General features: G+C 46.0%; 2 protein-coding genes across 2 annotated transcripts; one reads left to right on the plus strand and one right to left on the minus strand.

The window, feature by feature from the left end:
• The first annotated feature begins 918 nt into the window (after window positions 1–918).
• On the plus strand, window positions 919–5,461 carry LOC123431792 (uncharacterized protein YpgQ). Its single transcript, XM_045115357.1, has 7 exons — window positions 919–1,144; window positions 1,243–1,273; window positions 1,400–1,418; window positions 1,631–1,731; window positions 2,178–2,276; window positions 2,948–3,123; window positions 5,180–5,461. Exons 1-7 carry the CDS (start codon window positions 989–991, stop codon window positions 5,264–5,266), a joined length of 669 nt encoding a protein of 222 aa, XP_044971292.1. The 5' UTR covers window positions 919–988; the 3' UTR covers window positions 5,267–5,461.
• Window positions 5,462–5,635: 174 nt separating this feature from the next.
• LOC123431776 (cytochrome P450 86B1-like) lies at window positions 5,636–8,562 on the minus strand. Its single transcript, XM_045115356.1, has 2 exons — window positions 7,088–8,562; window positions 5,636–6,274 (listed from the first exon to the last, which is right to left on the minus strand). Exons 1-2 carry the CDS (start codon window positions 8,348–8,350, stop codon window positions 5,894–5,896), a joined length of 1,644 nt encoding a protein of 547 aa, XP_044971291.1. The 5' UTR covers window positions 8,351–8,562; the 3' UTR covers window positions 5,636–5,893.
• Between the last annotated feature and the right edge of the window lie 15,362 nt (window positions 8,563–23,924).

Genomic DNA, 23,924 nt, shown 5'->3' on the forward strand with positions numbered 1-23,924 from the left:
TAAAAGGGGCAAGTTAGGGAGAGCTATGAAGATTGCATATGATATCATATATGGTGATGAGATTGTACAATACAATTTATTGTGGGACTATGCAAATGAGTTGAGGAGATCTAATCCTGATAGCACTTTCTTTGTTGAACTTTCAGATAAGGGGTAATTTAAAAAATGTTATTTCTCATTTGATGCATGCAAGAGGTTTTTTTTATCTGTTTGTAGGTCTGTTATTTTTCTAGATGGCTGCCATTTGAAGACACAATATGGAGGTGTGCTTTTAAATGTAATAGGAATGGATCCTAATGATTGCATATTTCGTGTGGCTCATGCAGTAGTGCAAAGTGAAGATACAAAAGCCCGCAGATAATTCTTGACTGTATTAAAACAAGATCTTGGCATAGATAACACAAAGCTCTGGATCGTCGAGCCGTCGTCGAGGGTCCTTCATCATCGCCGAGATCACTCCTATGGGCTGCGGCAACGGCGAAGTCGCTTCCTCCGCCTCAGGAACTACCATCGGACGACCGCCGGGTCGCTGATCATCCGCTGCCGCGCCCTTTCACAGTGCTCTGCTCCTTCCTCTGTTTTTAGTTGGGGAAGAGAATGAGAAGTGGAGAGAGAGAGAGACGGGGGGGGGGGGGGGGAACGCAAAATGACCACCGCGCCGCGCACTCACTGGTGGGCTCCACGATGACTACTGGGCCCGGGGCTGACGGGCGGGACCCGTGATGACGTGGCACGCAAGCTGATATGCGATACGTACGCAAGTGTAGAGCCAGGACTGGCTGCCTAAGTTCCAGGACCGTAGTGTGGATGTATTTGTAAGTATCAAGACTGTATTGGATCAATACTCAAGTTGCAGAATGAAAGTTGGACCTCGCCGGCAAGTTCGGGAATGATACGTGCAATTATCTCTCTGTCCGTGTCTCACTAGCAGCCCCCGACCCCAACGGACTCTCAGCCGCCTCCTGCTCTGCACACCGCGCACAGAAAAATGACGGCGGCGGTGCGGTGTGCCGAGGAGCTAGTGGAGAGGGAGATGAGCGGGCGCGACGCCTCCCACGACGCCGCTCACGCACTCCGCGTCCGGGACCTCGCGCTCTCCCTCGCCGCCGAGCAGGGCGTCTCCTCCCCGGACCGCCTCCTCATCGTAAGTCGTAACAGCCCCTCGCCAATTCTTCCACCTGATGAGCGGAATTTTGTTTATCGACATTTTTGGTTTAATCCGTGAGGGGGTTACTGCTGCAGGTGGAACTGGCTGCACTCCTGCACGACATCGGTAAGTCGCAGTTGCCCTGCTGCTTCGTTATTGATTTTGTGTACGGATTTGCTTGAGCCGATTAGCTCTCATTTGAACAAAAAACTGATGGGGAACTCCCGTTTATCGCTATCTCTGTTCGTGCAGGTGATTACAAGTATACCAAGTGAGTAAACTTCTCGTTGCTTTGCTAAATAGTATCTTCTTTCGATCTTGGAGAGTGAGAGCGAAGTTGAGTCAGAGTTAGCTAAACCGCTTATCTCATACTAGAAGTCTCGTAGTTGTCTTGTAATGTTCTTTTTACGGTGACATTGTCTTGTACGGTCGTTGAGGAGTGTTCTATGCTTGGTAAGTGTATCTGATGGGATGAATGGATAGGGATAATGCGGAGGATATGAGCATCGTCAAAAGGTTTCTTGGAGAGGTGGGTCTCGAGGAGGGACAGAAGGAGGAAATAGTGGCCATTATTACAGGGATGGGTGAGTTGTCCATCTTTGTGCATGTTTTGATGAATTGTTATATTGTATAATTGAAAAAGGAGCAGCTTCATGTACCATGTTTTTTCCTTTTCGGTCGATGCTACAGCTCACTTGGAGCACTTTGTTCAAATTTTAGTTCTTTCTAGTGTAGTTCACCCAAAAAATTTAAATGCCTGCATGCGGGCTGCGGCTTATTCTGCATGTTAATTTTTTCTCTGTATATGATTTTGCTTAGTAGCAGTCCATATTATCTCTTCAAACATCAATTCTCAAATTTTTTATGCAATAAATAAAACTTCATTGTGCTATTTCAAAGATTGCCATTGTTATCTGTTACTTGATCCGATACCCGTTAGTAGTGCTTAGTGTGTATGAGATCTTTTCTAATACCATTGCACAATGTATGTCTAACTCTTACAAAGTTACACCTGGAATCTTAACTGCAGGATTCAAAAATGAGGTTTCAAAGAAGCTTAATGCAGAGACCACTCTTGAGTTTGCAATCGTGCAAGATGCAGATCGTCTGGATGCAATTGGTGCGATTGGTAAGTATTGCTCAACCATAAATGTATGTATCTGTTCTGCATAATGGATTTTCTTTTTGAATTCTAAAAACCATACAACTATGTGGAGCACTGGTTATACACATTCTTTCTGCACGCCCGGTCTTCTGTTTGTCTTTATTTCGGCTCTGCTATTTTAAGTTCATTCAATGATTGTCTCAGCATTTGGTTTTGGCACATAGACTAGAATTAATTACAAAATATGACACTGTTGTATTTCTGCAAGCAATGCAAACAAATAGTATGTCTAGGTGTCTAGCTTCCTGGCACATTATTGATAGAACAAAAGCATTACTGATAGAGTGCAGATGTAAGACATGTGAATGTGGTATGCCGCTAGAATCTGAAGAAGAGCTAGTACTTGGAAAAATCAAAATAGGACACATCCCATGTCATTTATTTCCATGGTTGTACCTAATCTGACCGATGTTACATGAGATGTTCTGGATCCTACTGGGTTCACTAGAACTGAGAAATGCTTACGCATTCTCGATTTGTAGCTATAAAGTTTGGCCAAAGAAAATCGAGAATGCACTTTTTTGTTGTTGCTACACATCTGGTTGTATTTTGTTTATTGTTTATTCCCAAAAAGGATGCTCATACTTTATCTGAATATGTGGCGTGTCCCCTAATCTTCCCAATTAATATTGTAGGCGTTGCAAGATGTTTTACATATGGAGGGAGCAAGAACAGTGCATTGCATGATCCTAACGTACTTCCGCGGGATAATTTGTCAAAGGAGAAGTACATGTCCAAGGAGGAGAAACAAACATCAATTAATCATTTCCATGAGAAGCTTTTTAAGTTGAAGGACATGATGAAGACAGAGGTCAGGGCTGAGCTATGAAATACTGGTCCCTTTTTTTTTCTGCTGTACATTTGTCTTGTCTAAACCCAGAAAGAAAGCATTGCCGCTTTAGCATTGCCGCTTTAGACTTATTGAGCCTAGTAAGAGTATTAGAGTTGTGTTAAGGTTTACTTGGCTTCAGTTACACATAGCCAGAGTATATTTAAGTGAGATCCAGTTTACTAATAGTCCCGTTATATATGTTAGTGTAGTCTGTGTACTAATACATGCCGTTTAGAATCTGTGTCAGTCAAATATTTTTCAATACACAATGAATAACTGCCACTGACAACATCAAATTGATACTGCCTGATTCATCATGAAATTACTTATAGAATTGTTTTTTAAATTTAGAAGAATACATTTTCAAAGTTGATGGTCATACTCATATCTCATATGTCACGGTGGATATCATTTCAAACTTTCGATGTTGTAATCAACATATATTTTGACATGGAGGTAGTACTAGTTACAATCCCTTGTTATTACTACCATATATCGTTCTCGGTACAAACACGACGCATATGTTGGCAATTTTTTTAAAATAATACATTTTTAATTAAATTTTAGAAATATTATGCAGGTTCAAAAAATTGTACTTATAATACACAGTCGGTTGCACGGTGGCCGAGTAGATCCAGTCGGCTGTACCGAAGCCGACAGGAGGTAGTAGGCCGATAAGTGGCCACTCGGCCACGTGGCAGCCGATAACTTGTCGGAGCACGTCACTCGGCCTGGGCAGGATCCAGTCGGCCACGGCGAAGCCGACTGGGCAGTCGGCTGAGGCAAGGCCGATAGGGGCCAGCTCACCCTGCGCCCCCTTCTTTCTCCTCTCTTCCCCCCTTGTTCCTCCTCTCTTCCTTTTTCCCCCTCTCTCTCCACATGAAAATGCATCAATTTTTCTACGAGATTTGAGCCGATTTCTTCCCCGTTTTCCATCGTGGTTGGATTCTAGAGGGTTAGGGGAGGCAACACCCACAACACCATGCCCTTCGTCGATGCAGAGCGCTTGCCCTTCGTCGACGCAAAGCTCTTGCCCTTCGACGATGAGCTACTCATGGCCTTGGTACTCGGCATGAAGATATCGTCTTCGTCCTCATTGTCGCCCATAAAAGAGAATGTTCTACGCCCTTGTGTAGGTGCCGGCCTTTCTTCTTCCATCTTTCATTCAACCTGAGAAGTTCTTTCCGTATCTCCTCAAAGGTCCTGGGAGGCCGCCCACTCCTAGCTAATGCATGAGCTAACTCATTCAGTAGGACGTCACTACTGATGAGTTTGTCCGATGGAACTATTCTATCGTCTATCTTGAAATTGCTGGCTAAACGCAGAAGACAAGATAACATACCAATGATAAAACTACAATCAAAAGGATAATGGGACATCTTGACGCAACTACGATACTTAATTCGACTGCTTACCCACCGGAGTGTGGAGGGTTTTTTATAGGTGCAGAAGAGAAGAATAGGCGGGAACTGACAAGCGGGAAAATATGGCAGGAGATATCGGCGGGAACGAAGAAGTAGGAAACAATGGCGGGAAGTTAGAAGCGGGAACTTATGGCGGGATGTTAGGAGCGCGGGAAATTATGGCAGGAAGCCAACAGCGGGAATTTTTTTATAGAGGCTATTTTGCTATTCTGGTCATAAAAAATTTGTAGTTACGTAGGAAAAGAGGAGTGCATGCACCAATCAGCTTTGCCAACACCAATTAGTACTAATTGGTCACTAGTAAGCCAATTAGTACTAATTGGTCACGGCGAAGCCGATTAGTACTAATCGGCCTAGCCGAAGCCGATTGGAGCCAGCATGCGAGGCCGAGTGGTCTATCGGCCTAGCCAAAGCAGACATGCACTAATCGGCTACGGCGAGGCCGACTGGAGCCAGTCGGCGCCGACGGTGTGTTAGTTTTGCAATTTTTTTAAAGCTGAGCAATATTTTTCAAATTTATTAAAAAATGTATTATTTAAAAAAAATTAGCCATATGTTGTAGCTTTCCATTATATATTCCATGCATGACACGTAGTTCACTCTGCACACAGGCTGGGAAAAAGAGAGCAGAGAAAAGGCACAAGTTCATGGAGACTTTTGTGGCTGAATTCTATGAAGAGTGGAGTGGCAGGGCTTGAAGTTGACCAACCAGACCGTGGGCTTGAGGGGCAAGGCTTGAAGTTGGCCAACCAACTTTCACCAACTCGCATCTATAAAAGCCCATGGATTACCATCTGGTTTTACATCATTGTTCAGGTTCCCATGAAACTTTCCGCAAAACGCTAGAGCTCCGAATATAATGAATAAATGACAAGACTCTTTACCAGATAGTATTTCGCAGAGTCCCTGGATGTTGCGTATGTTTATTTTTCTGATTAAAACTCTGAAAGATAGCTCATAGGCAGTTCTATTTGATTGAGAACACATTTATTTAAAAAGATCTCATCATACCTTGCAGGTATTATATAATACCACTAAATATTTTCACCAGTAACAACAGCTGAAGCTATAGTCATGCTGCGCTTCACCATTACAAAGTACACATATACAGAGGTTCTACATTTGTTGGCTAAACTACATAGATGCTATCATCGCAAAATGAAACAAATCAAGGACATAGTAACAACATCATCAAAGTGTAACAAGCAGAAAGCGAAAAAAGAAAGTAGGGAGGAAAGCTTTTTGTTTTTCTTTTCACACAGCATCAGCTTTCTCCTGCAAAGTATCACTGGAGAGCACACCACCAGACGAGGCTGATGTGTGGTTCAGAGATTGGCCTTGTCCCTCTTGGCCAGGGTCACCTTGAGGCCGTGCTTCATGAAGAGCGTGAGCGCCAGCTTGGGCGCCACCGGGTGGCCCTGGACGACGTCGACGCGGTAGCGGCTGAGGATGGAGGCGGCGGCGAACTTCATCTGGTAGTAGGCGAAGTCCTTGCCGAGGCAGAGGCGCGGGCCGCCGTTGAAGGCGGTGAACTTGTAGGCGGACTCGCCCATGAAGCGGCCGTCCTTGAGCCACCGCTCCGGCCTGTACTCCCTGCAGTCCTCCCCCCAGATGCTCTCCATCCTCCCCATGGAGTACATGGCGTAGATCACCTTGGTGCCCTTCTTCAGCACCGTGCCGTCGGGGAACACCTCGTCCTCCACAACCTGATGGACGGACGGACGGATCATGAGGAAGTTATGTACAGGTATCATGGTGACATGCTAACTTGTTGACTGTCACTACTTCGGTTTTGTTATGATGTGCTTTGACCTACTCCAGTCCAGGTAGATGTGGTTAGGTGATCTGGCTAAAGATGCTGTGGTCTACTCTTGGGTGGTCTATAACCAAGGTAAAGAGTACCCCTTGTTGGCAATCAACTTGATTTGCAAACCTATGAATAAGTAGTAGTAACCTCAGCACAGGTGCAACTGCAACTGAATGTGTGAGCTACGTGTCTCTGTCAACCTTTTGAAACCTTTAACAAAAAAAGCCCAGAAACATCAGTAGACGACCAACCCCAACCTATAAATCTTGCTTAAGTTCTTTTTACACATTAGCTTGATGATGATAGTGCAAGTTCAAAACTTAGCTAGGAACTCGTGTGCGTCCATCGACTTGAGTAAGAGTCAACCTCAGACTCATTAGCCGCATCTACATACAATAACCTAGTGACTTGTCATCGTTCCTATTTGACTCGAGGTACAAAATTGTACTACACATCGTACACCATTTTAGCTATAATTTTCTAGTAGGAGAAGCTACCGTGGCTTGCTTTAGTTTCCTCATGCAGACGATGGGGAAGGGGCAGCCGCTCACACACTTGGGAACTTGGTGTCATGAGGTCAAGTTTGTTCCACCAAACACCAACGCCAAATGCAAGGTCGCAACATGAGACATACGTGCCATGTATAGCACCGTGTACTATGTAGGAGTATTGTGCATGCATAAAGTACGTATTATCATGCAAAGATACGTACCTCCTTGTGGTCGACGGGGACGGAGGGGTAGAGCCGGAGCGCCTCCGAGAGCGCGGCGTGGAGGTACTCCATCCGCTTCACCTCCTCCGGCTGGAACACCAGCTCCTCCTCCACCTCCCCGCAGCGATCCCGCGCCGCCACGATGCCCTCGACCTCCTCCAGGATCTTGGCCTCCACGCCGCGGTTCTTGCTGAGCAGCCAGAAGAACCACGCCAGCGCCACCGACGACGTGTCGCGCCCGGCCAGGATGAAGTTGACGCAGATGTCGCGGAGGAACTTGTCCGAGTAGGCGGGGGCGCCATCGGCGCCGCGCATCTTGGTGAAGATGGTCAGCAGGTCGGCCCGACGGAGCCCATCCTCGCGGCCGGCCGCGGCGGCGGCGGCCAGCTCCTCCCTGCGCTTCCTGATCACGTCGTACGCGAACTCGTCGACGCCGGCCAGCGACCGCCGGAGCACGCGCTCGTGGCCCACGCCCAGGGCGCGCATCCCGCGCCACACGGCGGTCGGCGTGACGAAGCGCACTATGGTGGCCTCGGTGGCGTCCTCGAACGCGCGGGCGAACGGGATCTCCGGGAGGCCCTTCTGGAGGCACCCGGGGTCGGCGCCGAAGGCGATCATGCACACGTTGTCGAACGTGAGGCGGAGGAGAACGTCCTGCAGGTCGACGGCCGCGCCGTCCGCCTCGGTCTCGGCCAGCACGGGGAGGAGCCGCCGATGCACGAGCTCCACCAGCGAGCTCGCCGTGAGCGCGCGGAACTCGGCGGAGTGGAACTCTAGGCTGGCCGCCTTGCGCTGCTGCCGCCACACCTCGTCGTCGGCCCCGAAGATGCCGTCGCCGAGGAGGTCGCGCACGGTGTCGCGGAAGTAGGGGCCCTTGGGGAAGTTGCCGAACTTGGTCTTGAGCAGGTGCTCCAGGTTCCGTGGGTCGGCGGTGACCACGCAGTGCAGGTTAGTGAACCACGGCCCGCGGAACGTGAACGTGCCGCCGCGCGTCTTGAGGACGCCCGTGATCCACTCATACATGTTGCCCCGGACGCCGAGGAGGAGGGACGGGAGCATGCCGACCACCGGCCACAACGGGAGGCCCAGCGAGCGCCGCTGCCGGAGCGAGTGGATGGCCACGAAGATGAAAACGGCCACGAGGACCTCCACCGTCTGCACCTGCGGGAGCAGGCTGGCAACAAGGCCGCCGGCGCCGAGGAACGGGGCCGTGGTGGCGTTGTGCGCGCCGCTCGAAATGAGCGCGTCCATTGCGCCACCCATGGCGTGCGTACGATCTGGGTATGCAAATAAAGGTGGTGGCCGGTGGTGGTGTCCTGGCGTGCGTGTGAGTGTGTGTGTGCGCGCGCCTTGAGGAACGAGGAGTGTGTGGTTTTGGAGGGGGTTCTTGAGGCGTTGATATAGGTGGCCTCGTGGTGTGGTTGCTTGATGGCAACGTATGGCCGTTTGATTTGGTGAGCTAAAAGACCTGCGACAACGAACTAATGAACGCTTTTGTGGCCTTCCTTGAGCGACTCTTTTGACCGGGAACCTTGAGCGACTCTCAACGGTTTAATCACCAGGTGGCTTCATGGAGAATGATCTGCTTTCTTGCGCTACAAATTGCATTGGCATTTGGCGTTCATGTTTCCCCTACTTTAATCTCTTGCAAGCACAACTTGCATTGGTATCTGGCGTCCAAGGATTTCCTTCGGTTGCTTTGAGATTTGTGCCACCCTTTCAGATTTTGGCAAAGTTTGTCTTGTATCACACTCTCTCTGTTCCTAAATATAAATCTTTTTCGATATACCATTACGCACTAAATACAAAACACAATAAATAAATACATACTTTAAAATATGTCTATATACATCCGTATGTAATCTATAGTGAAATCTTTAAAAAAAACTTATATTTAAAAACAGTGAAAGTAGTATTCCTGTTTAAAGTGTATTGCAATACATCTTGCGTACCAGCAAGGCCCCGCTTGGTTCCTCGTTTTGGGCCTCAATACACCTGTAAACTATACCCTTGTAGGAAAAAATCGGATGGGCCTTACATACGTGCTTGTTATGCCGTTTTGGGGCTGTAACTTTTACACTGGTTTTATAGATTACACATTTATTAGACGGTATTTGATACGGACCAGCGCCCGTCGTTTTTCCCTGCTGGCCTCGCGTCGCCGCCCTCTCCTCTTGTTGGCTTCGGCCTCCCCTGTGCTCCCGTCAGGTCCCGTCGCGCAGCCGTCCTCAAGCTCGAGCGCCAGGACCACCTTGCCCCGGACCTCGTCGGAGATGCCCACCGGAGCTCGGGTCGCGTCGCCGCCCTCCTCGTCTTGCCGGCCTCGGCCTCCCTTGCGCTCCCGCCAGGTCCCGTCGCGCAGCCGTCCTCAAGCTCGAGCGCCAGGACCATCTCGCCCCGGACCTCGTCGGAGATGCCCACCGGAGCCCGGGTCGCGTCGCCACCCTCCTCCCCCTGCCGGCCTCGGCCTCCCTTGCGCTCCCGCCAAGCCGACCCCGCATCCCTCTCCTCCTTCTCTCACGATTTCTCTCCCCTCCCATGGTTTGCACGGGAAGCCCATCCCCGCCCGGAGCCATACGTCGTCATCCAAGCTTCACCCGTCGTCGCTGTTGCCCGGATCCGGCCGCGCTGGCTCGGATCCCTCCATCCCCGCCAAGATCCACGCGTCTCCCCCTCTCGCTCGACATACGGATCTGTAATTCAAGAGTTACAGAGGTGGCAAAAAAAACAACATTCCAAACGATTGCTAGAAGCGGAATGGAAATACAACCCTGTGGCGTGTATTCGGTTGGAGGTTGGTATAATACAAGTGTAAAATGTTACAAGGGTGGCAAAGAAACAACATTCCAAACTGAGCCTAAAAGTGTACGGTCCAAAATGAGACAAAGAAAACGACAGAACTTTATGTAGTACTCTCGAACAAGAAAAACTTGGTGAAAACCCAAAAACACATGCCACGAATCTCAAACTAAAGACGAACCGTGCATGGTAGAATGAAATTTCTAAACCCGAGGAACAAATCCATAGCTATGGACAACAAAGAGATTTAAAACTCTAGATCACAAGTGACTACGCTTTTGGATGTTTGAGGGCAGGTAGGAGTTGAAATTCGTGACTCAACAATTTGAAAGTTGGGTGGAATCTGGATGAAGGGATTGCCCCAAATTTGTGAAAGATCATGCCAAAATTTGGAAGCTCTCTTATTATACATAACTTTTAAAAACTCTCATTTCTAAGTCCCATTGCTTCTCTTGCCAACAAAGTAGAAATCCCATGTCCTATTTCTTTTTAAATAAATTCAATTTGTTAAGGTTCACCCAAAATGGATGGAAGCACACAAATTTCTAAAGGAGATGTTTTTATTTTCTAGAAGCTACTTTAAGTTCTTACTTGAGTCAGAAGTTCACAAGTTTTTTGTCACACCCGCATCCCCTTGATGATGCGGCGGACAAGGAAGGCATGGGCCTTCGAGCAAGGGCCCACTCGCGGCTGTGTACGTGCGTACATAGGTGTGTGAGTTAGCGGAGTTGGGGTATGTGAGTTGTACGTGAACTGTCCCTCTCTTTGGGTTGCCCTCACCTTCCTCTGCAAGTAAGAACTGAATCTCGATCTCTCATCCCCGATCTCCCCTTGTATTGATACTCTTGTTGTCTGGTTCGTTACAAAGTGGTAATCACATTTGGTTTCATCCCCCTCCCACAAAAAAAATCCGCTCGATCGGACCGTAACATCCTTCGTTGCGGGTGCCGATTCACTCCCGAGTTTGCTTGAAATCCCTTGCGGGGTTGGACAGATTTAGAGCGAGGGTGATGGCGCCGCCATCCAAACCTCCTGCCCATACGGATCACATCCTCTTAGCCATGTCAGAAACTTTGGGAGAGATCAAATCATTGTTGGAGTCGCTCTTGACGTGGTTCGAGGCGTTCAAAATCACCGTCGACAAGAATGTGGAGGTGCAACTTGATTTCAACGAGCGAGCTCACGCACCTCCACTATTGATGGATTTGACGCACGCAGACGTAAATGAGGTGCGCCAGCAGCCCACTGACCACGACAAGCATGAGGCACCCGTTTCCTCTCACCAGCACCAGTTCACGCCCAGGGAAGGTGATCCGCACGCGTCCTCCACTACTAGGAAAAAATCTAGTAGTAGCGCGGGTTAAACAACTAGTAGTAGCGCGGGTGCTTGTGGTACTACTAGGGAGTTATAGCTAACTAGTAGTAGTAGTGTGGGTGCACCCCGCGCTACTAGTATGTGTGTTAGTAGTAGTGCGGGTGCCACACGCGCTACTACTAACTATCTGTAGCGAGTGTCTATGACCCGCGTTACTGTAGGATCCGAAGTATGTCTAAAAGGGAGGTGATTAGACTACTTAACAAATAAAAACTTAGCCTTTTCTCAATTTTAGTTGTGGGCAAGTTTTAGCAATTGTTGTAAGTCAAGCACACCCTACACATGCAAGTATAAGAGTATAGCAGCGGAAAGTAAAGACATGCACATGTAAATAGATGGTAGGGATAGGAAGATCAAACGCAAAGGTTGACACGATAATTTTTGGCGTGGTTTCGATAGGTGGTGCTATCGTACGTCCACGTTGATGGTGACTTCAACCCACAGAGGGTAACGGCCGCGCGAGTCCACAGGGGGCTCAACCCACAAAGGGTCCACGGAGAAGCAACCTTGTTTATCCCATCATGGCTTACGTTCATGAAGGACTAGCCTCACTCGGTGTAGATCTTCACGAAGTAGGCGATCTCCTTACCCTTACAAACTTCTTGGTTCAACTCCACAACACGAAGTAGGAGGCTCCCAAGCGACACCTAACCAAACTAGGAGGCACCATCCTCCAAAAGGTAATAGATGCGGTAGTACGATGAACTCCTTGCTCTTGTCCTTCAAAAGATAGTCTCCTCAACACTCAATCACTCTCTCACAGATTTGACATGGATAAAAGAGATTGATTGGGTGGAAAGCAACTTGGGGAGGCTAGATATAAAGTTTCAAATGGATGGATCGTAATATCTTGATCTCAACACATGAGTAGATGTCCCTCTCTTAGAAAAATGGATTTGGCAAGTGTATGTGTGTTCTGAGTGTTTCCTCTACGAATGCGAGGTGGTGGATGGGTATATATAGGCATCTCCAAAAATCCAACCATTACAACATTATTGCCCAACTCGGTGAAACTGAAGTGAAACTCGATGGCACCGACCTGTACAAAATGTGGCAACTTTTGTATTCTCGGCGAGACCGATACATGAATCTCAGTGGTACCGATATGGGTGACCAAGGGAAGTTTTCAAATATCGGTGAGACCGATTCCAAAACTAGGAATTTCCGATACTTGAAAACGACATACCAGAAACTTGGTCACTGATTTTGGTGGCACCAAAAGGAATATTGGTGGCACCAAAATGTCAGGGTTTGGCAAAGGTTCTGTCTCGTGGAAAATCGGTATGACCAAATGGAAATTCTTGGTGCCACCGATTTTGATCTTTAGGCTTTGGACAGATATTTTTGTGGGAGAATGGATGAGTATTTTAGGTGTCTATCTCTAAGAACTTGAGTAACCAATTCATCATAGATACCTCATCCCCTTTTAATAGTATTTGCTTTCCTATGGACTCAAATGTGATTTCTCACAAATATAAAATGTAGAGTCTTTTAGCTTGAAGCTTCGCCAATCCTATTTATTTCCTTGCATCCAGGGGTTCTTCTCACAATCCTTAGCCAATGAATCTTTGAAATTTTGTGATATATACTTAGATAAAACCATTAGTTCAATGACACATATGTTGCTACTAATTACCAAAACTACCTTAGGGAGAAGTTGTGCGTTCAATCTCTCCCTTTTTGGTAATCGATGACAACATATAGATGAAAGCTTCACCAAAAGATATAATCAATGATTAGCATCGTCGCTTTGAGAAGTATGTGATAATCAAGAGCTCTCCCTAAATTTGTGCATTATTTTAGATTTGTGTTTGAATGCAAACGAACAGTCGATTAAGATCATGGGTCACTCTTTCATGCCACATACATCTTGGTGGTGTGTATAAATGATATGAATGAATAGTAATGCACATTACACCAAAAAAATTAGTGAACGGTCATCATGTAGATAGCTCAAATGTATGATAGTAGCATCAACAATCAAAGCGTATGATCAAACACGATAAAGTTTAAGACATCCAAAGGACCAAATGTTTTAAAAACCAAAGAGAGTGATAAAAATCAACACACTCTCTCTCTCGAAGGCATATTGATCTATATATTTCTCCCCTTTTGGCAACAAGTTACCAAAAGGTTCAAAGGTCTAGAACTAAGCGTCGCTCTGGGCTCGATCTCCTCCGGTAGCAGTTGATGGCGTCGACAGGAGAGCGTCGACGAAGGATTCAGCAGATGTCTTCTGAGGTGGAGGTGTAGACACTGGAGGTGCATGAGCCGGTGGAGCTGATTGAGCTGATGAAGATGGTCTGGGTTCTAGAACTAACACGGTTGCAGATCTGGTCTGAGTCCTGAACTGAGTGGTAGTAGGAAGAGACGTATCATCCTCATCATCACTGCTTGAGTGAGGTGTGTGCACTGCATCAACTTTATGCTTCAGCTGATCAACAGTTGTAGTCAACTTCGTCACCTTGCTATCCACGTTATGGAATTTTGTCTCCACGATCCTCTCGAGACTCTTTTGGTTCAGGAAGATGTCAGTGATATTCTTCTCCATCCCTTGGATGGTGCTGATAAGATAAGCCATTTGTTCCTCTCTGGTCCTCAACTGTGGAGCTCTCGCTGCCTCTGCCTTTGCTGCTACCTCTGCCTGAACAAGAGCCGAAGCTGAACTAGGATGGCTAGGGCGCGTCTTCAAACTCTGGTTGTAGTGGCAGATGTGGACGATCAAGCAGATATGCATTCTTTCCAATCTTGGAATTAATCAACATTTGAACCTACGGAGCATATCCACATGATCTCTTTTGATCAATAGTTGTCCTTCTGACTGTCTCAACAATCAGATCCATCACTCTAATCTGGTGTGAGTGTCAATGTGGTGCAACATGTTGATAGAATACCCCCCCTGATCATCTTATCATCACCTGATTTATGCATCCGAGTGTATCTCATGATGGTGTTGGTGGTGGGTATCCCAACTTGCAGGAAGTAGACAGATCTAAGCTTGTGGGTCTTCAGGTATTTCCGGGGCACTGGATTATACATGTTAGCCATAGAGTTGTGATTTATTTTTGGTTTTGTATATACATCCAAGTCAATCTCAAGTGCCTTTGGAGCACCTATGATGGTTGCCCACTCCTCAATAGTTGATTCATACCTCTAACCTTTAGTCATCCATACAATTCTACCATCAGGATAGAAATGTGAAGTGGAGTAGAACTGCATGATTATCTCATCGTTCCAAGCAGACATCTCTCTCCCAACAAAGTCCATTATGTCAATGGCCCTGAAATTTTATCTCACATGAGGGAAGTAGTCCTCATGTTTCTTGATGTAGTCTGAGTCTACATATCTCATGTCGCTGATAGTTGGACTCTTGTTCAATAGCACAGTCTCATAAAAATCGCACTATTCCTTGGTGTGAAAGCGATCGTCGACAACTGTCCTCCTCTTGACAGCATAGGGATGTGTTGCTCTCCACAATCTTAGTCCTCGATCTTTCTTCTTCTTGATGTTCTCTGCAATAGGATGAGCATCATTATGCACTGGCAGGTGAGATCTCAGCTTCCTCAAAACAACATTTTCTTCTTATTCTTCTTCTTCTGCAACAACATCTCTGGATGCAGAACCTTTGTTCTTCTCTGCTACAGGAATATCCCTTGTAGTCCTCTTGGGTTTAGGAGCTACATGCTTTTTGACCTTGGCAGTAGTAGTCTTAGCCTTCGTTGCATGTTTACTGGGCATATCATCTGCCATTAGTTTTTTCTTCTTGGAAGGAGGTGGATTAGTAGGTACCTCTTCCTCTTCTTCCTCGGCAGCTTCCGCTGGATCTTCATACATAGATGTTGGCCTTCTAACAACATGTACAACTCTCTTTCTGAATCTTTTTTGGCCTGGCTTCTTGGTGAGCTTGGAGGTAGGGTTCTAAAGGGTGAGTATCATCCCTTTCTTGGGAGTTTCTGGAGCTCTCACAGCATCACAACTGGCATATTCCTTTCTCACAGTTTTATTGACTGTGACCCTCTCCTTCTGCTTGCGAGGAATGCTTTCTTCAGGAATGAAATGAGCATCCTCCTCATCTGAGTTCAACTTCTTCCTGGATAGCTTCCTTGGGCATATCATGAGAGCTTGGAGTTCCTGGATCAGAAATAGCCTTCTCAGGACTGGTCATCGGGGCTGGTCATTAGTGGTGAGGTGCTCCGTCGTGGTGGCATGAAGGCGCGGAGGAAGACCGATGGGCTCGTGAACGCCAACGAAGCGAGGAGGCAACCTCGTTAGACATCATGGAGGAAGAGGTGTGCTTGGGCAGGAGCACCATGGGAGAGCCTATGAAGAGAGGGGGAGAGTGACGAGAGAGAGAAGGGATTCGAGGGAGGATTGCAGCCATGCTCCGCCTACCCACCACCATCGCGAAGCACCGAAGCAGCCGACTGTCAACCGCCGCTCGCAGCTCCGAGAACCTCCCGCAACTGAACCCAGCGTCGCCAGCCCCCACACGCGCCAGATGGAGCCACACGATGAAAGAAAAAGGCCCAGGCGTCGCCACTCGAGCGCGGACTTTGCCCGGCGGAGGCCACCGGTGGCAGCAAGGGGGAGGAGCAGGTAGGGGTGGGGCTTGTTTCCTAAATTTTATTTTTATTGTAGTTATGGTGTTTTATACTTTAACTTTTATAATAGATACAGTTGCTTTTTTCAAAAAAAGAAAAGAAATTAGAGACTTATAGTTAAGCCCATGTTTTGTCTTCCTATAGTTTTTTTTTGAATGTGCGCGTATCAACAATGCTACGCATACAAGTTTCTACGGGATGAGGATGTAAGTGACGGTGGAAACCACTTATCCTATATACGCCATCCACTAAAAACAATCTAAATGGCCGATGTGGATGACCACTTAATTTATATGGAAATGTGGCCAATCCATCAAAGTCCATGAAACCCATCGGCCGCCACAACCAAATCCCATCTCCTTTCTTGAAGTACCATGACACAGCCATACTCTAGTCCTTACAATACGCAGCGCTAGTGGAGGCGTCGTGCCGCCACTGCAGGTCGACGGTGTACCTGATGGCGAACCACGCGACACGCTCATGGGCTTCTCGTCGTCCGTCTCCCTAATAATAAAGCAAATACGGTTTCTCGTCGTCCGTCTTGGAAATTACCCCTAAAGTTTGCATAAATTACCCATCATGCCACCGGTAAATAATAGAAAACGTTTCACAAAGCGAAAAATCTTGGACTGGGCCGGCCCATGTAAAAACCTCCTATATTATGCTCTGCACGCTGGGAGAATCTCCAGCACACCATATGGGCCGGCCCATGCACAGACGCCTGCTTTTAGTTCCATTTATTTATTTATTTATTTTCAGTTCCGTTTTATTTTTTATTTTAAATAATTTAGAACTTCAAATAATCTTTAATATTTTAATAAACTAAAAATTATAAATCAACATATTTAAAAAATTAAAATGTTTGTGACTTCAAAAACTGCTCGGAGTTTTGTGAAAAATGCTCGCATATACAATAAAATGTTTGCAATTTTATAAAAATGTTTGTACAATAAGAAAAGTCCATGATCTCAAATACAATTCCATGTATTAAAATTATTAAAGTCATTTAACAAAATGCTTTCTAATTCAACATATGTTAATGCATTTAAAAAATGTCCTAAAGTTTTAAAAATAGCTAATGCCTGTTTTGATAGTTTCTTTTTTTATTTAAAATTTTCCGTTCCATTTTTGTTTATTTATAATTTAAATAATTTAGAATTACAAAAACTTTTGCATATTAAAAAATAGGAATTTTGAAATAAAATGCTGATGAATTTTTATTTTGAATTAAAAATAGGGTTGAAAAAAAGCGCTGGATTTTTTTTTTTGCAAATTCCAAAACAATGTTCATGCATTTAATAAATATATTACTGATTTATAAAAATGTTTGTTTATTCAGAAAAACTTCATGTGTTTAAAAAAATGTTTGTGAATTTAAAATAAAATCCTCCAACATCAAAAACTATGTTCGTCTTTTCTTGAATTGGTCGCCAATTCAAAAGAAAATATTTAAACCATTCGAAATATAAAAATATTCATGATTTTTACTAAATGTTTGTAAATTGTAAAAAATGTTCTCGATTTTAAAATTGTTTCCATATTTGTAAAATTGTTCACGAAAGATCTAATGTATGTAGTTAAACATTAATGCTTCTAAGTCTTTGTGACAATATACCTGTGTGAACTTTGAAGAATTAACTGTTGGATGGATCGGATTATTATTGTATATTTTCTAAAAAAAATCTTGAAATTTAGAATAAATCTTTGAGTACCAAGATTTTTGACAACCATGATATATATTTTTTAAAAATGTAAAGATTGCTTCAACTTGTGAATAAATTTAAAAGAAGGAACATTTTTTTGCATTTATGCATAAAATTTCTAAATCAAACGATGATATGTGAACATAATATGGTCACCATCATTAAAGATTATGTTTTTTTTCTTCCGTGGCAACGCACAAGTCATTTTGCTAGTCCCATATAACAACTGGTGGCTGGTGCGGGAAAGTCCCACAATGCCCAGCAATGTGTCCATTTACATCCTGACTACAGGAGTTTACAGGATCGATTTTATGTGACAGTTTTTGATTGGATGTTAGTTGGGGAGGGGCCCACCCTCATGAAAATCAGGGGACGGGATGGTTATTAAGTTTGGGAGGAGTACGTAACAACCTGTAAAGCCCCGTAGATGTAGCATTTTTGGTGCGCGTGTGCGTGTGATAGAGAGAAAGGTAGATCGGAGTTGGAAAGCGAGCGGACGGCTCGATGGGGACTATACTGCAGGATATGTAGCCGGTGGGTGAGTCTCTCCACCTCTCGGCCGGGTGCCGGCGGACGGTGGCCAAACGCAGCTACCGCGCGCTTCTCGCGGCCGCCCTCCCGTCTTTCGGCCACCGTGTCACGGACTTATCGTTCTCCACGGCTAGCTGCCCCGCCCAGTTGCAATCAGCTCTGTTCCATGGGAAATGCACGCAGTCAAGCGCTGAGTTAGATCCTTAATAATAAAATTAGCAGGCTATATACCGTCCAAACAATCCTAGGTTTCAGAGTTCAGTCCGAACACACGCGATCTGTCGCTGTCAGAGGTCGATCAGGATTCAGGACACAGAGCATGCAATATAAGTGACGGGTTTATAACAAAGTTTTTATCATAATGACTGATTGCATGTAGTCCGTTCGGCGATTTTTCGTGGTGTCAGTCGTGTTTGGTTTTTGTCCTGCAGACTGCAGTGTTCTTTGTTAGAGTCGGAGTTGCGTCGTGTGATCGCATATGGTTGAGATTTTGACATAGATCTTTATGCAGCTTCACGTGTTCATTGCAGTCTAGGTTCAGTCGACGATCGTCTACGGTAAAGTAGGAGTCGTTTGCTCAGAGTGTAGGGATCACTAGTGGGGACAGGGCCTATAGCCCCGGCCGTTAAGGGGCTTTAGTCCTGCTTTACCAACCGGGACTAAAGGGGCGGGACTAAAGGCCTAACCTTTAGTCCCAGCCCTGTTTCAAGCCGGAACCAAAGGTGCTCCACGTGGGCGCCTCGAAGCGCCCTCAGGGGCAGGCCCTTTAGTCCCGGGTCTTAACACGGACCGGGACTAAAGAGTTTCTGCAGATTTTGTTTATTTTTGGGTTTTAGGGTTTTAAGGTTTAGGTGTTCGGGAGATTAACGTGATGCCTCGTTTGGTGTTCGGGAATTAGTTTTCATATAATTCTAAATAGAAATAATTATGCATATATATATATATATAAGGTTAACTTATCTTACAAGCGAGTATATATATACAATTATATGGAGATCTGAATTATCGGGACTAGAGCCCGTCTATTCGATTACATGGACCAACATCAGTAATGGCCCCTAGCTACACTAAATCGTCCTTTGTCATCTATAGCTTCCGTCCTCAGAAAGGTCGCAAGCTCCTCTGCAACAGCAATCGCGCGTTGCTCTGGTAGGGACTTCTCCCTCATGACCGTGTACTATATAAGAAGAGGAGATGAATATGAATATCAATCATGATAACAAAGAATGACGGATAAAAATAGAAGTGTGAATGTTCATTGCTTACGTCGTATCTGTGATCCTTGTGCTTAGAGGTAAACGTGCGAATGGTCTCGCAAACATAATATCCGCATAGATGCGTCCCCCGTGGCTGCTGGTCGCACTTTACGAGAATAGAATATATATAATCAAAATAATAATCTAGCATCATAAATGTATTGAAAATAGAAGTATATCATACTACTACTTACCTGAGCCGCTCTAAAGGTCAGCTTCTCAGGCTCGATACCGGGAGTCACGCACTTGAACCGCTTCCAAACCCTGCCCGACAAGGAAAATGATTTGCTAAGTTTTTCATTAATTGATATATCAGAAAATCATCGAAAGAGACCGATAGAGCGCAAGAATGATTGAAATTACCCTTTGAGCATGTCCTGCAGGCTTTGGAACTGTTCCAAGGGTCTCGATAATGGATCGAAGGCATCAACTCTTCCCTTATCAATTTGAATGTTCAACAGAATCCAATGGAAGCTGCACATGTATATATATAAGTGTGTGTGTGTGTGTCAGTAACTTATCAATTACAGTTATAAGTGAATGGACACAACAGAGTAAAGACCCTCACCTGAAGTTGTATGGAAACAGTATGTGGTCACAGAAATTTTGATCTGTTAGAAACCTTAGAAGATTTTCCTCCGTCTCCTTGGGTTTATCAGTTAGCGTCGCTATATGTATTTTATCTGGGTCAATAAACCCAATATTTAGGATGTTCCTATTTTTACAATCCAGAATCTTCATTCTGCATAATAGAGTACAAGTTATATGTAGACAATGAATTGAAATAACTAAACAAGTTATATGTAGACAACGAAATGAAAAACTTACAGACAATAGCAACTCATAAGCGATTTGTCGAGGGCGTCGGCATTGTACATCTGGAAGAGTTCATCAAAGTCGATATGGATTTCTTCGGGGCGGCCGTAGTACTCCCGTGGGACACTCACCACGGTCACCGTTCTCCCATTCTTTGATTCACTTAAGTACCATGTATGCAAGTAACGCATATTTGTTGGGAGATCATCTTTGCTGACCCAAAGGCGCTCCCATGACAAACTGTGGCTTAGGGGCTACCACAACCTTGGGTAACCTGTCGTCTTGGGAAGCCAGAACGTCTTCAACCGGGATACCCCATTCATCCGCCCACTTCTTTGCTAATTCCAAATCTTGCCCCTGCACCAGAGGAGGGACATTCTCGGGTAACACCCTGAGGGGTGGGATCGACTGTTTGGCCTGTTGTCCAAGCTGAGGAACATCTAATCTTTTTTTGCTTGTAGTTGAACTTGATTTGCTCCCACTTGCACTTGCACGTGATCTGCTCTTTTTCACTTCCTTCTGCAATGTGCGTGTATAGTCATCAGGCTTATGGTGTAAGTCATACTGTGATGGAAGGTTCGTGAAGTATTTTGCAAATGCTATTTGCTTCTCGGTGTATTCCGGGCGGGGCTCGGGTTCCTTCTTTTTCATCTGCGCATCATGATGTTCCTTTGCTATCCTGGCGTTTTCCTCGGCGGTACGATCATAAGGTCTGATAGGAAGATTAGCATGAGGTACCTTTGGGAGGGGCGACAGTTTGCGCTTTGGGGAGCTCCGTCGCTTAGAAATCATCGGCGGAGCATTCTTGCTGGCACGCTTCCGCTTAGTATCCGGAGCGGGCGGCGGCGGAGACGGACGACCCAAGTCCGGAGGCAGTGATCGAGATGGACTCGTGTTGTGCTGGCCGTCATCATGTGGAGGGCTTGGAGGTGATGGAGGTGTAGGTGACCTGCGACGACTCGGAGGCGGTGTTGTCCTTGGGGCCGAGCCTGGAAGCTTGATGTAGTTCTTGTCCCATAGGATGACTCCACCCAGTACTTCTCCGAGTGTCCTCTCATCTTCGGGTCCAGCTATGTCGAGCTCCATATCATGAAACCCCGCCATGATTTCATCCACCCCGACTTTAGCAAAGCCAGCTGGAATCTCACGGCCATGCCAGCGTGCATCAGGGCCAGAAGGTAAAGCTTGTCCGACGGCCACCTTCATGGATATGTTCTTGAATTTCTGATGGAGTTCACATGATGTTGACTCCTTGATTCCATCCACGGGGTAGCCGGGACCGCCCTCTATCATTCTTCGTGCATCGTCGGGCGGGGCCTCAGATTCAGCTACGCTGCTTTTCCGCTTAGATGGGGCGCCGGTAATATCGAGTGCAGGATCTTCCTGGCGCGCTACTCCTCTAAGCTCATCAATCTGCTTCTGTTGCTCGTTAATCCTGGCAAGCAACTGGTTGAACTTTTCATTCTCCTCATCCTGCTGTCGCTTCTTTGCTCTCGCTCGGCTTCTGTAAGTGTCTTGGTCTCTGGCAAACCCAAGCCACCATGGGTAAGAAGGACCGAAGCCTCGCGTTCGTCCTCCATGTTCGTCATTGCCGAGGACCAGTGTGAGCAAATCTTTCTCTCTATCTGCAGTGAACTGTCTTTTTCCCTCCTTAATTTCTTTCACTATCTTTTTCCAATTCTCCCTGGGTATCCTAAGACCGTCACTGCAGATGAGGTCCCCTGTTTCTTCGTCGTACGAACCACCATGCACAAGGAACCAATTTCTTGCTCTCAATTCCCACTCATCACGGAGTGGTTCATGTATGATGCCTTTAGCTAGCAGATCTTGTTCTTTCTTATCCCACTTTGGGATGGCAGTCTCATAGCCCCCTGGCCCCAGCTTGTGGTGATATTTCTTCTTGTCGGCATTTTTCTTGTTCTTTTCTGATAATGCCTGGGCATCTTCTGACTCCTTGTACTCTTGAAATGCCTTCCAGTGATTCGCCTGCTTGGCTAGATACCCCTCGAATACTGGCACTTTCTTTGTCTTCAGATAGTTTTTCCATAGCTTCTTCTTCCAGCTACGGAACAGTTCGGCCATCTTCTTTAGAGTCCACTGCTTGACTTTGGCCCTCAGTTTTTTTGCGGCGTCTTCATTCTCACATTCTGGCAGGTTGAAATGTGACATGAGATCATTCCAAAGATTATCTTTGTACCTTTCAGCGACATAGTCACTATCGGCTGCCCCTTTGCGCTTGTTCCACTCCCGAACGCTGATCGGGACGTGATCCCTAACAAGAACTTCGCATTGCTTCTTGAATGTGTCAGCATCATTCTTAGGAAGCTTGGGTTCGCCCGTAGGCAATATCACCTCAAAGGTGTAATGCGTCCGTGCATCCAACTTTCTAGTCGGGCCTCGTTTCGTAGCTTTGCTCGATGTGGAGGCCTAAGAGGGAGAAACATTCGTCAAATGAATGTATATGTATACAATATAGAGCTATCTCCAATATTTTTCACATATTACAAGTGATTGTTGAACTTCATATGTATACCTCGCAGGACTTTATTATTTCTCCACCGGTTTCTCCACCGACTTCTCCATCAGTGGAGCTATCACCTTCTCCGTCATTGGACCTATCTCCTGCCCCATCGGCTTCATCTTCGTGTCGGTCGACCTCCATTCCATATCCGGAGGGGTTTAGATATGACGAAGAAGATTCAGCTGGTTCAACGTCGGGGCCGTCTTTGATTATATCTTCGAGAAGTTCTTCCTCTTCGAGGTTCCTGATATGTGGATCCATAGTTCTGCAAAAAACGGACATTTGATTAACTAATAAACTAACAAACTATATAAGAGGGGTTGGAAACTTCGAAGTGTCGTTTTATATAGGAGGACCTTTAGTCCCGGGTCTTGGCTAGAACCTAAACTCTAAAATATGTCTAACGGATTCTCTTAACCTTTAAGGATTTAACAAAATGGCGACATTCTAGATGTGTAGAAAATGATCCTATTTTTCCTGATCTCATCTACCCTTCTATATGTCACATTGTCTAGTGTCAAAGGACTTTTTTGAACTTTGTACCAAAAAAGAATTATTCCATCAGGAACTCCGTTCCAAAACAACTTTAGTCCCGGGTCATGGATCCACCCGGGACTCCTAGATTTCTGCATAGTATTCAAAGTAGGAGTACTTTTCCAATTTGAGCATTCAATAAGCAAAACCAAATCGTAAAATAAAGTAGTATTCAAATTAGCATGCATTCAATTATAAGCAAAACTACATCATCTCTTTTGTCCGTACATCGTCGAATATTATCACTAATACTCCTCGAATACTATCATACATATAGCATCACTGATACAGCTAGAACCGTAGCGCCCAACGGGTATTGTCGCGGGCGGTGGACACCCAAAGAGAAGGAACCATCACAGGATCATAGCTCCAGTGAGATCCGTGAAGAACCTGCCAGGTATGCTTGAACCTGCCCTCCAACGCAACCATGTAGCGACGGACGTGCTCATCCTCCCCGCTGACACGGTGACGTACCACCTCCGCGGTGTCCGGAAGCCTCAACACCGTCACTGGCCCACGCGACCGCCACCAAACAAGGATCGGGTCAACAACGGGCTGGCTCCTCACCAACCTACGCCCCCAGAAGGTAGCACCTCCCAATACCAGCCGGGCGGAGCCCAGTCCCGGACATGGCCCCTCTGATCAAGCAGGTGTCCTCCGCCGAGTCGACGACGAGGATGCGGGATAGGCATCGTAAAATG

Source organism: Hordeum vulgare, chromosome 1H, assembly GCF_904849725.1.
Source record: "Hordeum vulgare subsp. vulgare chromosome 1H, MorexV3_pseudomolecules_assembly, whole genome shotgun sequence".
Lineage (NCBI taxonomy): Eukaryota > Viridiplantae > Streptophyta > Magnoliopsida > Poales > Poaceae > Hordeum > Hordeum vulgare.